This window comes from Candoia aspera, chromosome 2 (assembly GCF_035149785.1).
Source record: "Candoia aspera isolate rCanAsp1 chromosome 2, rCanAsp1.hap2, whole genome shotgun sequence".
Taxonomy (NCBI): domain Eukaryota; kingdom Metazoa; phylum Chordata; class Lepidosauria; order Squamata; family Boidae; genus Candoia; species Candoia aspera.
The window spans coordinates 135240826-135255510 of NC_086154.1; the positions used below are offsets into that span (position 1 = coordinate 135240826).

At 40.5% G+C, this 14685-nt stretch overlaps 1 protein-coding gene across 1 annotated transcript; it reads left to right on the plus strand.

Annotated features, from left to right (window-relative positions):
- Positions 1-1312: 1312 nt before the first annotated feature.
- On the plus strand, positions 1313-9930 carry LOC134490081 (exendin-3-like). The gene is made up of 4 exons (XM_063292965.1): positions 1313-1413; positions 5245-5400; positions 7518-7586; positions 9921-9930. The coding sequence occupies exons 1-4, from the start codon at positions 1313-1315 to the stop codon at positions 9928-9930; spliced, it is 336 nt and encodes a 111-aa protein (XP_063149035.1).
- Positions 9931-14685: the final 4755 nt, after the last annotated feature.

The window sequence follows — 14685 nt, forward strand, 5'->3', positions numbered from 1 at the left end:
CAAGGAGAAAATGTTGCTCAAATCATTTTGAAGGAGTTGGTTGGCTTCATCTTCTCTGTGGAACCACTAATAAAGGAGTAGTAGTAGAAGAAGAAAGCAAAGAAAAATCTGGTAATGATTCATAAGTGACCCATCCACTAAAACCTGGAACACTAATGACCTACCTGTCATCCGTTAACATTCTACTAACAAGCTTAAAAGCACTGGTAAGGAATAGCATTAAGCCACAAAACAGCTCATACAAAGAAAAAGAACACAGGATTTAAGGAGAAACTCAGATCTTTTGGAAGGTAAGTACTATATGCTTCAGCACCTCCCATTCCATACTAGCATAACAGTATGTATTATCGATGTCAAAGAATCTATTTTACAAACACAGTTGGAGGAGAATCTGCCATTCCCATTGTATTCTAGTTTTCTACTAAGTAAAGAATGAAGGAATGTTGTTTGTTGTCAGTCAAGCCCCTGGGAGGCTGTCCTAGATGGGATAGCTGTTCTGTTGAAGGAAAAAGATTAGAAACGTGAGCTATTTCTGAGATGTCATTGTATTTATCAGTTAACTAGGAATCCTTTGCAAAACTCCTCATTGTTTAATTCTGCTGAAAGGCAGATTTGGGAATAATAGTCTTACTAAGTATGAGGAGCCAGAGGGATGGTCTATCGGTTTCAAGTGCTAGAAGTGGTATGAGAAAGGCATTTCCCATGATGTACAGATACACAGCTTACTCATTAGATTGGGCGAATCTTTTCTAAAACAATCAAGGGAATTACAGTAAAACAATCATGTTAAATAGAACTATTTGAAAAAAAGTCTTTGTTCACAAGTTTTCAACATAATTCAAAGCTCTGTGTCTTTAGAACTAGACAATGATCAGATCTGCTTCGTCTTCTGCAGTCACAGATTTTTTAAAAAAAAACGTAAAAGAAGACCAAGAGGGAGATGAGTGTACTCTGAGCAACGATCCCTGTCGTATCTGATCAACTTCATGCTCTGTGGACAATGAACTTTATTATTGTTCTTCCTGTGTTAGAAATTGCCAGTTCCTCTGAATAGTACAAAGACAAAATCAACTGCTGACCAATTACTTTGGTTTGTCTATTGTGGATTCTTCTGCATAAGCTTAAAAGTTCAGAGTACTCTAAACTGGAATCGTGAGCTCAAGCCTACAAGAACAATTTCACCTCACCTCTGCGATACACAAAAGCTTGAACTGTGTTTTCTTATATCCAGTCCTAAACCGGTAGGAAAGTTTAAAATATGGTCCAATTCTTTCCCATACCTTTGTTTGTTTGCCTTGCTTCAGAAGGTCTGATGAAGAAAACATGGTGGATTTGTGTTTGTGGAATGGTCATTGCAGCTTTCCTCCCCGTTAGCTGGCAAATGATCCTGAAGGATTCAACAGATGAGTCTAGGTATGAAGAAACTTTTAATATATTTGATTTGAGTTGGGGGTATATGGGGGGAGGGAGGAATTTATTTCCTATAGCAATCTTCCCCAACCTAGTGCCCATTAGATGCAATCTCATAATTATTAGTCAAAATTATCAATGACCACACTACATGGACTCTACAGGACATATTTTCAGTACTTTTCAGTTTGGTCCAAATTATTTTTCTTAGGCAAAATTATCATTTAAGATGATAGGAAGATGCTTATTCAATGGCAAGACCACTCCTCAGGCTAAATGAATAAGACTGGAATATATGACAGCTGAAATATGCCTTATTGGAAGACATTAATTTGAATTCAGAAATTTATAAGAAATTGGCACTTCTGCCATACTTAGGTCACACGTATAGCATCTTCTAAAGTCATCTAAGATGACTTTTACAAAAATGAGAACAGAGTTTACATCACTTCAGTGATGCCTTGGTGATGCTATAAAAACACTGTAAGTCATCAGTGGAGAAATGTGTGAGCTAGAAAAGGAAATTTTATTGAAGTCACACTCATACCATCTGTCCCCCATTCTGGCTTCTGTACCTGCCCCTGATTTTCTGAATAGATTTTGCACCCACACAATGAATTGTACCTCCCTGACCTCTGCACATAAGAGGTGAGTCTCTACAGACAGAGTCAGAAATTATCAGACAAGTTGAAAAATATGCGTGTGTGTTACACTCTATATAGAGCCAATGGCTTGAAGTGTATGAAGCATCTACTGAAGCACTATAGGGTCCATCCATTATCACACAGACCTCTCCACTGGAAGGCGTCTCTCTACGTTCTATGGTACAAAGCTGAGGAGTCTGACATTGACTTGATTAGGCTAGAGGCCCCTCAGGTTACCTCCTTCATGTGTGATATCTCTTTTAACCCAAAATAAAAAAGGATGGATCATTAAGAGTTAAGGCACCAGGCACCAGGAGCTCTAGTCCCACCTGAGGCACAAAGCCAGCTGGGTGACCCTGAGCCAGTCACTTTTTCTCAGCCCTAGGAGGGAGGCAAGGACAAACCCCTTCCGAAAATCTTGCTAAGAAAATTGCAGGGACTAGTCCAGGCAGTCACCAGGAGTCAATACTGACTTGAAGGCACATACACATGGATTGTAAACCAGTTTCTGTAGCACATACAAAATGTATATCAAGAATTCTGCATTTTCTTTTTTAAAAAGTGGGATGGATTGGCCAACAAAAATCTTTCTTCTTTATTTCTTTTGTCACAAGATGGAATCAGAATGATGGACTATCTCAAATGAAATTTGGCCCAGTTTAATATGCTGTGTTGGATTTAAAAGTTCTCTGTACCCATAGTTTGCTTTAAATGCTCAGATAACCTGTGGCTGGGGAGGGAAGTGTCCAGGCAGATGTTCAATAGGTGTTACTTCCCCAATCACTTGCTAGAGATACTATAGTAAATTTATGTCTAACTCATTTCTACAAGGTCCCCTCAAATTCCACAATCTATTCAGTCACTTGCAGCAGATACACTTGATGGAGTTCTCCTTGATACCTACAGATATCTCAAACACATCATTCAACATAATTTGAGGAAGACAGGGAGGCAGAGAAGGGAGAGGAAGGAAGTTCAGTGAAAAGCTCTGCAGTAAGTAGGATGGGACAGGGAGTGAAGGAAAAGTGAGCATATAAGAGACTACCAGAAATTATGACGAGAACAGAAGGGAAAGCTTGAGCGGTAGCCAGTACAGCCAAAATTCTCACACCAGGGTCCTCTTACAGACATATCTATTTAAGGGATGTTGTGTTGGGGAAGCTACTCCAGGATGCAGAGCTAGCCTCAAGCCTGCCCAGATATTTGCCATGAGGCTCCAAGAAAGGCACGTTCTGAGACTTTTCCAATCCATACATGCATGACAAATCAATGTTTCTGTAAACTAGTAGATGTACAGCTTTTGCTTTGTGATCAATAAACCATAAGGTAAATGAATAAATGTTAACACTCTTTTAACAGTCTAATAAAAGGGGCTCCTACGTACTCATAGAAGGATGAATAGGAGTGTTGCAGTGTGACAACTAGACAAGCAATCTAAGTTATTTATAAATAAAAGCATATTTTTAGGAGACCCATGAATGTTCCTTCTTGGCAACCAACTATTGAGTTGAGCTTCATTCTCTTTTTCTAGCTAATTCTATTGCATATTATTTTCTTATTCCTCATCACTCATTGTATCTAAATATATTGTATGCTATTGTTTTCATCTGTATATTGTAACCTGATTGAGTTGATGTGATATAATTGTTTTGTTATTCTCATTGTTTCAGTTGATACATTAAATATAGAAAGTTTTTAAATGGAAGATAGAAGAGCATAGCCAATTGCTTTTTCCTTTTTGAAAACCAATTTATTAGATCTCTATTAATAACTGACTGGTCCTCTCCAGATCTGCTGACTGTAACTCTCAACATTCCCATCCAGCAAATCCAAAGTAATGCTATCTAAGATAGCTTTGGCCTTGTCACAGATAGTGACCTTTTTGGAGAGGAGTTGGATCATAGGGTAATTTCAGATAACTTGCTGGAAGAAAACAAATAAATATCTCAAAAAATACTAAGTGACAAATACCAAGTTAAAGAAGTTTAAATGGTTTGTTTGTTTGTTTGTTTGACCAGATTTATAAGGCCACCCATCACCACCATGATGACTCTAGGCGGTGTACAAGTTAAAAAAGAACACTCAATGCAAGGAAAAGAACATACACTGACCCATGGACACAATACCACTTAGTGGACACATACTCTTCCTAACCCAGAGCCTGGGGAAAAAACAGGTCTTCAAGGCCCATTTAAAGGCCTGCAGGGTTGGGGATATCCAAACCTCTGGGGAGATACTATTCCAGAGGGCAGACACTGAGACAGAGAAGGTATACCTCCTGGGTTCCATGTATCCCAAAGCAGAGGTGTTACATGGGAGTACCAAGGCACACACATCACCATCTGCACCATCACATTTTGGACCACCTGCAGCTTCTCAGTGGTCTTCAAGGGCAGCCCCATGTAAGGCACATTGCAATAGTCCACTGAATAGCAGTGAGGAGGGACTCCTGGTCCAGGAAGAGATGCAATTAGTGTATCATATGAATCTGAGTTAAAGCCCTCCTGGCCACTGCTGCCACTTGCTCTTTGAGGACAAGCTGCAAGTCTAGGAAAATCCCCCAATTCCATACCATTTCTGTCCAAGGAGTGCAAACATATTCAGAACTAAAAGTGGAAAATTCATGGCGGTGAAAGAACCAGGAAAGTACAGCCATGATATTTAGTAAGATCTTATGAGAGCTGGCTAATTTACAGAATTCAGCCATTTTTTTAAAAAAAAATTAAAGGTATTGTTTTGCTATTGGTGGTCAGTGGGCACCAGGGTGTTGCAAGAGGTGTGTGTCAAAAAGTAGCACACATAAAAAAGAGGCAGGGCTTTGATCATGCTGTCACAACCACCATCTTGACATTTTGACACACACACACCCCGTGGTGGGCACAATCAATAGCACTGCAGACACTGTGATGTTCATTGATATCTCCTAACTACATCAATATCATTACCGGGTTATCAGTTATATTACTTCATGGTTTTATTCTATGTACAAAAAATTATTGTCAGATGCTTTGCGGCTAGAAGATGGCTACGTACCTGAGAAATGCATACCTAATTTTTTATCTTTTTTTGATAGCTTCTTGTGGCTTGGCTAGTATTAGAAATGTGTCATTGGTGTGCCACTGCAAGTGATGAAAATACTCTTCTTCAGAGGAGAATGCATAATGCAACCCATCCTTGGCTTTTCACTCAGGTGGCAGCAGTCTTACAAAATGAAAAGCGCCCACAGCTTTACTTCCGACAACAAACGCCATTCTGAAGGAACCTTTACCAGTGATTTTACTGAACATCTGGACAACATGAAGGCCAGAGAATTTGTGCACTGGCTCATCAATACTAAACGTTACAGGTAGAAGGTGGTGAACTTTTCCATCTAGGAAGAGTATCCATTTTCCAGAATAATATAGTAATTTATACATTTAACCTATTATTCCAACCCTTGGGGTATAACACAATGTACAGTTATCAGGTGAGCAGTTTAAACAGTAAATGAAGAAATGAATGTTAAAATTATATAAAATTAAGTGAATAGCTATTAAAAAATTACATTACAAAATCAACTTCATTTAATGACTGTGTAGAAGGGAAACTAAAACTAGTAAAAAGCCCAGGCAAGCTGCCCTCCAGGCAAATCAGGAGCTTTACCTTATATGGTCATGCCTTTTCGCACCCAAAACTAAGGATACTTAAGTTTGACCTGTTCACCCTGCCAAACTGATTTGTTACCATAGTAACCTAAGGCTTGGTCCTTGCAAAAACAAAGAATTACCTACAATGACTCGGTGAAGGAGGTATTTATGACCATCTGTGGCTTGAGCAAAACACCCGTCTCTACAGGACAACCATCTTCTGTGTTTTCAAATAAGAATTTGTTTATTTATTTATTATTTATTTATCAAATTTGTCCCCGCCCATCTCCTCCCACCAGAGGGACTCTGGGTGGAATTCAGTTTCATAAATGGCTAGAATACTTTTTCAGAAGCGGTTCTAAATAAATTCAAGTACATCTAAGTCCATTGAGCAGAGTTAAGTTGGGCAATACAGAAGGTAATGAGGGATGTCCTTTAAATTGTCAGGCCTTTCAGAATAAGGACTGATGTATTTAAGAAGGAAGAGCATAAAGAGTCCAAAGCAAAACGATTTCTGAAAATCATCTCTTATGTACAAGCAGATAATGAATGAATAGATAGTGGCCAACTCTAGTGATTGGTCAATGGATGGTTTGTGGTAGATTTATAAGTGATTTCTGACTGCCAGTTGTTTAATAGCAACATGAAAAAGTTTTGCCTCACTTGAACTGGTTTATTGGAATCTTTATCTGTATTAAGTTAGATGTCTATCAGATTGTATTTACGGATGCAAGTCATTCTTGAGTACAACCCAATTCCCTTCTCTTCCTCCCTTGCCTCACCACACTATTTTTTATCTGTGTCTCCAGCGTGTTAGACTACAGACTCCATCGTATCTGCCAAGCCTTCCCAACTCTTGTGTAAAATGATGGGAGCTATAGGCAAGCGTATCACAAGGCCATCCGATTTCAGAAACAAAAGCCCCAGAATCAAATCAATGCCTTTATTCAAAGGCTGACTTATTCAGACCTCACAGACTGGTCTCCAGTTCCCCAGGACTGATCTGATTAGCTCTAATCCTAATCCCTCGGGGAAAAAACAAACAAACAAAAAAGACAGAAAAGCATCTCCAAAAAGGAGGGCATATGTGGGCATAACATATGTGTAGGCTAATATATGCAAATGCATAGTTACAAGACATCCCCCCATAAGATGCATTATAATGATACGTGGGAATGGCCTTGAGAGACAGGGCAAAGAGCGCAGCCAAGGGAACAGTCAGGTAAAAGGCAACTTAGCCTGCAAAAGGAATGGGGAAGGGAAGGAGCAAGCAGCTCAGAAGGGACCCTCCCTAGTTTCCTGGGCTGTAAAGGGGAGGGGGGAGGGGGAGAGATGTACTTTCAGACTTGCAAGATTCTCTTAATGTAACCCTACAATAAAGTAGAATTAGCTCACCTGGCCATGTTTCCTGCCTGGTCTACCTCGCAAGGCTGACATCCATAGACCTGCTTATTCTGCTGTCCATTTGCAAACGGCAGTTGGGAACTGTAAGGCCATCTCTGCTCTCCTTCCTTATGGTTCTTTATCTTTTAACAGGCCTGGTCTGGACAAACCCTCCCATAAAGGAAGCCAGCCTCAAAAATGAATACTGACCTCCTTATAGCTCTTCAGGATATAATATCCTGAATATCCTTTTCAGGACAGTATGTATCACCCGGAATCACCCGCCTTTCCATTTTGGCTATTTGGAATAGATGTAATACTTTCAGCAGGCAATTCTCTAGACTTCCACCTGAAATTAAGTTCCATTGAATGCAGTGTGACTTACTTCTGGGTAGACCTACATAAGATCATAACATTTGTTGATTTCATAGGCTTTGCCTCATTCTTCTTACAGCTCTACAAAGCGGTTCATTAAAGAAAAACCGGTCTTCTTAGGCTATCCACCTGGCTCTTTCTGGTTGAGGTAAGGCTACAGCAAAATAAAATACGGGGCTGCATCTTGATGCTTCTCATAATTCATTGGATTCACATTTCTCTATCTCAGTGTTTCTCAACCTTAGCAACTTTAAGACGTGTGGACTTCAACTCCCAGAATTCTGGGAGTTGAAGTCCACACATCCTAAAGTTGCTGAGGTTGAGAAATACTGCTCCATGTGAAGGCCTCCCTCTTCCTGGGAGAACTGCAACTGTAGAACAGTGGACTAAGACCAGGAAGTTCTTGCTTAGCTTTGAAGCTCATTGGATGATAATGGCCAATGCCAATTATGCACTTCTTTCGTAGGGTTGCTGTGAGGCTGAAATGGAGGTAGGAGATCAGCTGTGGTCACCTTCACCTCCTTTGGGAAAAACACACACAGTAAACACAAGAATTGTCTAAATCACTCTGGATTTCTGATATGCCTTTAGAAACAGCACTTTCCATACTATGCATGAGTTGTCTTCTACTGTATTTCCCCTTACCTGGAAATGAAGGCAGGTAAAAAGCTAAAAGTCTCTGTTTGTAGTTAACAAAGAGGATGGCCTTGAAGGACAGAAGGAAGACCCACTATCAACAACAAACAAAACTTGAGCCCAGGCCAAAAATGCTTTAGACAGCCCCCATCCCACCCCACATTGCATGAAGATAAATGAAGGAGGAAAGGTAGCTATTCATATACTTGCAAAATTCTGTTATTAAAGCTGTTCTAATAAAAGGAGCTTTAGGTCTGCATAGTGTCCGCTTCTTAGTCTGGTCTACCTAATACAGGTAATCCTCAGCTTATGTCCATTCATTCATTGACTGTTCAAATTTGTGATGGGCTGAATGAGTGTTACTTAGGATAGGTCCTTAGAGTTCTGGCCATCGCAGCATCCCCATGGTCATGTGATCACAATCTGGGCACTCAATGCCTGGCTCACAATTATGTCACAGTGAGCCACAGTGATCATGTGATCACAATTTCTGACATTCCCTACCAGCTTCCCACAAGCAAAGTCAATGGGGAAGCCGGTCAGAAGTTGGGGTCACATGAGGTCCTCATTTAATAACCCACCTGGCCCTCACTTAACAATGGCAACCGGGACTGCCGTCACTAAGCAGTGCAGTCATGAGACATCACCCTTTAAAACCATGTTGCTTAGCAACAGCAATTCCAGTCACAATTGCTGTAATTAACCGAGGACTGTAAGTAGGGCTGACACAATTGTCCCAGTCTTTCCTTGTAGGGGAATTGCTCAAATCTCCTAATCACCAATTCTATAATATCTTTTCTGAAAAGTGGAGCCCCAAACTGTTCCCACTAGTCCAAGCATAGTCAAGTGTTCACCACCAGAAGTGATACATATTTACGTATATTACCTGCATAAACCAGGAAAAAATTATAAAAAGAAGCCTGTATTTTAAGATTAATATTGTCTCTCCCATACATCCAGTTCAAACCACAGGTATTCCTCACTTAACAACCATTTGTTTAGTGATGGTTCAGATGTACAACGGTATTGAAAAAAAAACTTACAACTGGTACTCACACTTATGACTGTCACAGTGTCCCTGTGGTCACATGATCACAATTTGGGTGCTTGGCAACCGATTCAAATTTATGACCATGGCAGCATCTCGTGGTCACGTGATCGCCATTTTCCACCTTCCCAGCCGGCTTCTGACAAGCAGAATCAATGGGGAACCACATGATTTGCTTAACAACCATGTGGTTCGTTTAATGCCTGCAGTGATTCACTTAACGACTGCTGCAAAAAAGGTCATAAAATCAGGTCAGATTCACTTAATGACCACTTAACTTAGCAACCGAAATTCTGGTCTCAATTGTGGTCATTAAGTGAGGACTACCTGTACCTGGATGTATGGGAGTATTAGCCCTTCAAGGTAGTCCAGAGAAGAAGCACAACCAGGAGCACTAGCTCTATCTTTATTCTAAGGTTATATTAACAGAATCTTGCAAGTCTGAAAGTATTTCTCCCCTCTTCTCCTTTTACTCTAGGGAGGGTCTCTTCTGAAACATTTCCCATGCCCTCCCTCCTTCTATGGACTGAGAGACCTTTTACATGCCAGTTGTCCAGTCTGCAGCTCTTCCTCCTGTCTCCCAAGGCCATTCCCACAGACCATTACAGGGAGAGACAATGACCCAAATGGCTTTGGCCAAGCCAATCCTACCTCACTACCAAGTGAATAATAATTTCTCATCATTACTGTAGTTTTTCTAATGTGTACTCAATAGATCAAAGCTATTGCTATGGAACATCTGTTTTTTCCTGATCACAAAGCACGGCTTCTTATTTCCTCACTCTGTCACTTTTTCAGGTACAATTAAAAGGATACTACAGGAACTGGACATTCCCAGCTTCAGTATTTAAGCACATCCAGCAATGAGAACATTTGCTTCCATAATCTATTGATACTCTTTTTCTGTTCATTGTTTCCAAGCCAGTGAACCACAGATACTTCTTTTCCTTGCTACTAAATGTGTCTACAATAAATGTCATATTTAAAATTATTTGTTTCAGTCTCTGCTTCTTTTGTATGTTGAGGGAGCATTGGGTGTTAAGCAACTAGGGACAAGGGATTTATGGGACCAAACCCATTACTGGAAACAGTGCCTTTCCTTCTTAAAATACCATAAATGACTCAAAAGATAGCTTTTTAGATGCCACAAGAAGATAGTTGTGGTGAAGGGAAAACACCAGCCTTCTTGAAATAAGTCACAGCTCCTGACTGTAAGTGCCTGCAGACTCAGGGCTGGCTAAGCTTAAAGGCTATTCTGTTGAAAGGGCGGTGGGAGGGGGGGGAGTCTGCAGAGGAAGCACCAGCTGGAAGTACCCTTATCAAGGCCTGTATAAACAGATAAACAGACTCTCCCACCCTCCTATACTGCCTGTCTGGGACCCAGCTCATTTTTCAGGTAGAGAATAGAGCTGGTTCCTCATGTTGGAAAGCCTTCCTCAGAAGAGAAGAAGGGGCCAGGGACTTCCGATGAAGGGAATTGCCTTTATGCCAAGGCGGGAATGCCCACTGAGTCTGTTGGTGCAAAAGGAGGATAACAAGCCTCAAACTGCTGCAGTCTGACCCATTTTCTCCCTTGGTTTGGTACCTTTATTTCGAGAATTTTGAGTTCTTGGCTTGGACTGCTGACTCTCCAAAGAGTCAGTTTTCATTTTCAACCCCTGACCCTGAATGCTTAAGGGTCTGGGGAGAATAAGTTACAGCAGGTTTACTACATTTTTGGAGAGTCCAGTGTTTATTTGCTGTTACTCACAAGTCAGCTCCCCACCTCTCAGTCCACAAGAGACTTTGCCACCGATGCCACAAGAGGATAGTTTTTGCTGGAACAAAGGAACACATATAGCTCTCTTCCACAGATGATGAATGCAGGATCACTGTAATTTTGCAAAAAGATGTACAGAACAGAAGGCAATAAGAACCCTGCTGGATCAAGCCAAGGGCCCATCAGAATCAGCTCCAGCCTTGACATACACTCATTCTGGAATATTTTCTGTGTTTTATATCCATCTAGCAGTAACATCATTCAAGCCATATGTTGTTGGCTTCTCTATTAAAATCTCATAGAAGACATAGTTGAAAGTTCTATTGAAGCCAAGAAACTGCATTCCTATAATCAATTAAACTGCTCACTTTTGAAAAAGATTAATTTTCCATGAGAATACGTACCCTGTGCTCCCTTTCACCTAAAGGTTTCTCTCCATGGGATGCCACCCAGTACTTCTCTCATCTTGTTTCAAACTGGCTTTCCTGAGAACTAGCATGCGGCACAATTTCTCATCCTGCAATATTTGGATCCCAAGATGACATGATCACTCCCTCCCAAAGTTACTGCTACCTTTTCAGGTAGCTCTTACCTATTGCTGAAGATCAGATCTGGAAGAACCAATAATCCCCTCTTCTCTTCTTCAACCTTCCAGAAAATGAAACAGTCAGCAAGACCTCCGAGGAATTTCTAAGACCTTGCAGTCTTGGTTGATTCAGCTACTATGTCTTTCCTTCCTGAAAGTTCTGTAATCTGGTCTGGGAGGGCATTATCCTCTTCTTTTGCCTAGCTTGGCCATCTATAGCACATCACTGCCATGTATTGTTGTTTCCCCTTCCTTGTTTTCTTACCCAAATAGTCTGAACCTTCACACTCCAGTTTCTGGATGCCAATTCATGTGTGCAATACTTTCACATAATGCCACTCCTCTTCCTCCTCTTTTTGTCTGGCCTATTAAAGAACATTGTACCTACATCCAGTATTAAAGAGGGAATCTTGGTATACCTGCCCCATCAATAAACATTCACTGGTCTAGATCAGCTTTTCCTCCAGAATGTCATGGTCCCTGTTCCAATGCTCCTGGAAAACATCGTAACGGGTTCCCATGCCATGGTGCTGACACAAGTTGCTGTACGGGAGGGGGCTGCTCCTGTTCCTTGTACCAGGCTGCGAGGAGTGAAGAATGAGGAATGCATGTTTGGGTTATCTTGCCTGGTCAAGGACGTTTCCCGCAGACCGGCAGGAACTGTTAGGGGCACCTGCAGGGCATGGAATTGTGTTGACTTTGCAGGGAGGGACTGGGAGCCATTTGGGGTTTTATTGGGAGACATCCCGCACTTTTACTATTCTCAGCTTTGCTTGTGATCCTGCTTACTACTCATTATTAAATCAGATATCCACGAAAGCCTTGTGTGAGCCTGGTAGTGCTTTTGAATAGGTAATCATTACACAGAAAGAAAACACTGAATAGACAGAAAGCCTGCTTCACTGGAAACATGTAAATGGTGATATATACATATATACACATATACATATACCTATACATACATATATATATACACACATATATATATATATATATATATATACAGAAAGCCTGCTTCACTGGAAACATGTAAATGGTAATATATATATATATATATATATGAGACATGCACCAATCAGAGGACAGAAAGAATTGGAGCAGAGAATTATATTCTCCATACAGGTCATGACTTGGGCACCAAAGACTTCCTTTATTCATGACATGCGCACAGGTTAAAAAAATTATATCTCTCTCCAAAATTATGCATTCAGGGATAAAAATATGTTAGGTATACAAATAAAATAATTTTTAAAAATCAGGAAATGTTTGGAAAAGCACTATAAAATTTTAAAACCTGTTTTAACAGAAACCATTGCCTTCTGAAAATAATATGATAAAGAACACACTTAGAATAATATTTTAATATTTGAAGTTTAACATATAGATCAATAATGAGTACAATTCTCAATCATCAGAGTGTTATCACTGACAGAGTTTGTACAGACAAGAAGTATGAGGCAGAATTAATGACTTCTCCCATAAAACAACAAAACTATACTTATCTAGATAACTCATTTCTGAGCAAAATTTTAGCAAATGTATTTTGGTTTCTACAGAACTAATAAGGGTCCATTTCCCCATTATTACATTTATTTACAATATGGGGTGGGTTTTTTTACTACATTTCTTACAACAAAATAAATATTGTTTTCTTTTATATCTAAAAAGAAAATAGTTTTCTCTATTTCTACATGTAGTTGTCATAGGAGGAAGAAAAAACACTAGAAAAATGTGCCAGCACCTTTTCTTGGATTCCCCTCCTTCTTCAGTTAAGATTATGAAATTCTTCATGATTTTCAAAAATGGCCAACGTGCTTTAAAAACTTGACCCAGATTGTATTATCTAGACCATGTTTCCCCAATGGGGCAGTTTCCCTATGTGGTGGAACTGCAATTCTCATCATCCTGGGACTCCCGGTTTGGGGGAGATTAATCTAAAATGGATCAAAAACAGACTTCATGAATCTTCTGGGAGAAACCACAGCAAATCTACAGCCCCTTGCAAGCCCTTAGCCCCCACTGAATGATACGGATCTCCTACCTCCAGCTAGCCTTTATTTGTATTTTTCTGTTCTACTCTGCAGAATATTGGAATAAAATAAAATAAAAAAACACTCTGGTCATGGAAACTGTTAGGCATTCAGAGGTAGCAGGGACAAATTTACCAGCCTACAATATCTCCTCTTCCCTGTCTTATCCTTTCCTGCTCTATTTCAGCTCCCAAAGACTTTAGACTTCTTCCTTCTGCTATCCCAAATGAATGTCAACCCTCTGAACCGAAAGACTATCCAACTGGGTGCTATTTTTCCAATCAAATATTAATCCCCATTTTTCCAAAAATGTTTTGCTCGCCAATAAATAATGGGCATCTGCTCTAGATTATGTAAGCAAGAGACATGATAGGCTTATTTCTCAGCGCTGGGACCTTTTCCAGTCCTGTGGTCTATGTACTTCTTTAATTCAGAATGATCCCAAGTACCTGGAATGATGGATAGCTCCACTGATCCATCATGTACCCCTTTTAATGTTACTCCAGAAGAGATTGTTTGGTATGAATCTGTTGTTGTTGTTGTTTATTCATTTAGCCGCTTCCGACTCTTCGTGACTTCACGGACCAGCCCACGCCAGAGCTTCCTGTCGGTCGTCAACACCCCCAGCTCCCCCAGGGACGAGTCCGTCACCTCTAGAATGTCATCCATCCATCTTGCCCTTGGTCGGCCCCTCTTCCTTTTGCCTTCCACTCTCCCTAGCATCAGCATCTTCTCCAGGGTGTCCTGTCTTCTCATTATGTGGCCAAAGTATTTCAGTTTGGCCTTTAATATCATTCCCCCAAGTGAGCAGTCTGGCTTTATTTCCTGGAGGATGGACTGGTTTGATCTTCTTGCAGTCCAAGGCACTCTCAGAATTTTCCTCCAACACCACAGTTCCAAAGCATCTATCTTCCTTTGCTCAGCCTTCCTCATGGTCCAGCTCTCGCAGCCATATGTTACTATGGGGAACACCATTGCTTTAACGATGCGGGCCTTTGTTGTCAGTGTGATGTCTCTGCTCTTAACTATTTTATTGAGATTTGTCATTGCTCTTCTCCCAAGGATTAAGCGTCTTCTGATTTCCTGACTGCAGTCAGCATCTGCAGTAATCTTCGCACCTAGAAATACAAAGTCTTTGACTGCTTCTACATTTTCTCCCTCTATTTGCCAGTTATCAATCAAGCTGGT

Coding starts and splice junctions, on each gene's coding strand:
- LOC134490081 (XM_063292965.1), top strand. CDS start 1,313: ATGAAGAAAACATGGTGGATTTGTGTTTGTGGAATGGTCATTGCAGCT. Junction 1,414..5,244: donor GATTCAACAGATGAGTCTAG/GTATGAAGAAAC, acceptor CTTTTCACTCAG/GTGGCAGCAGTCTTACAAAA. Junction 5,401..7,517: donor ATCAATACTAAACGTTACAG/GTAGAAGGTGGT, acceptor TTCTTCTTACAG/CTCTACAAAGCGGTTCATTA.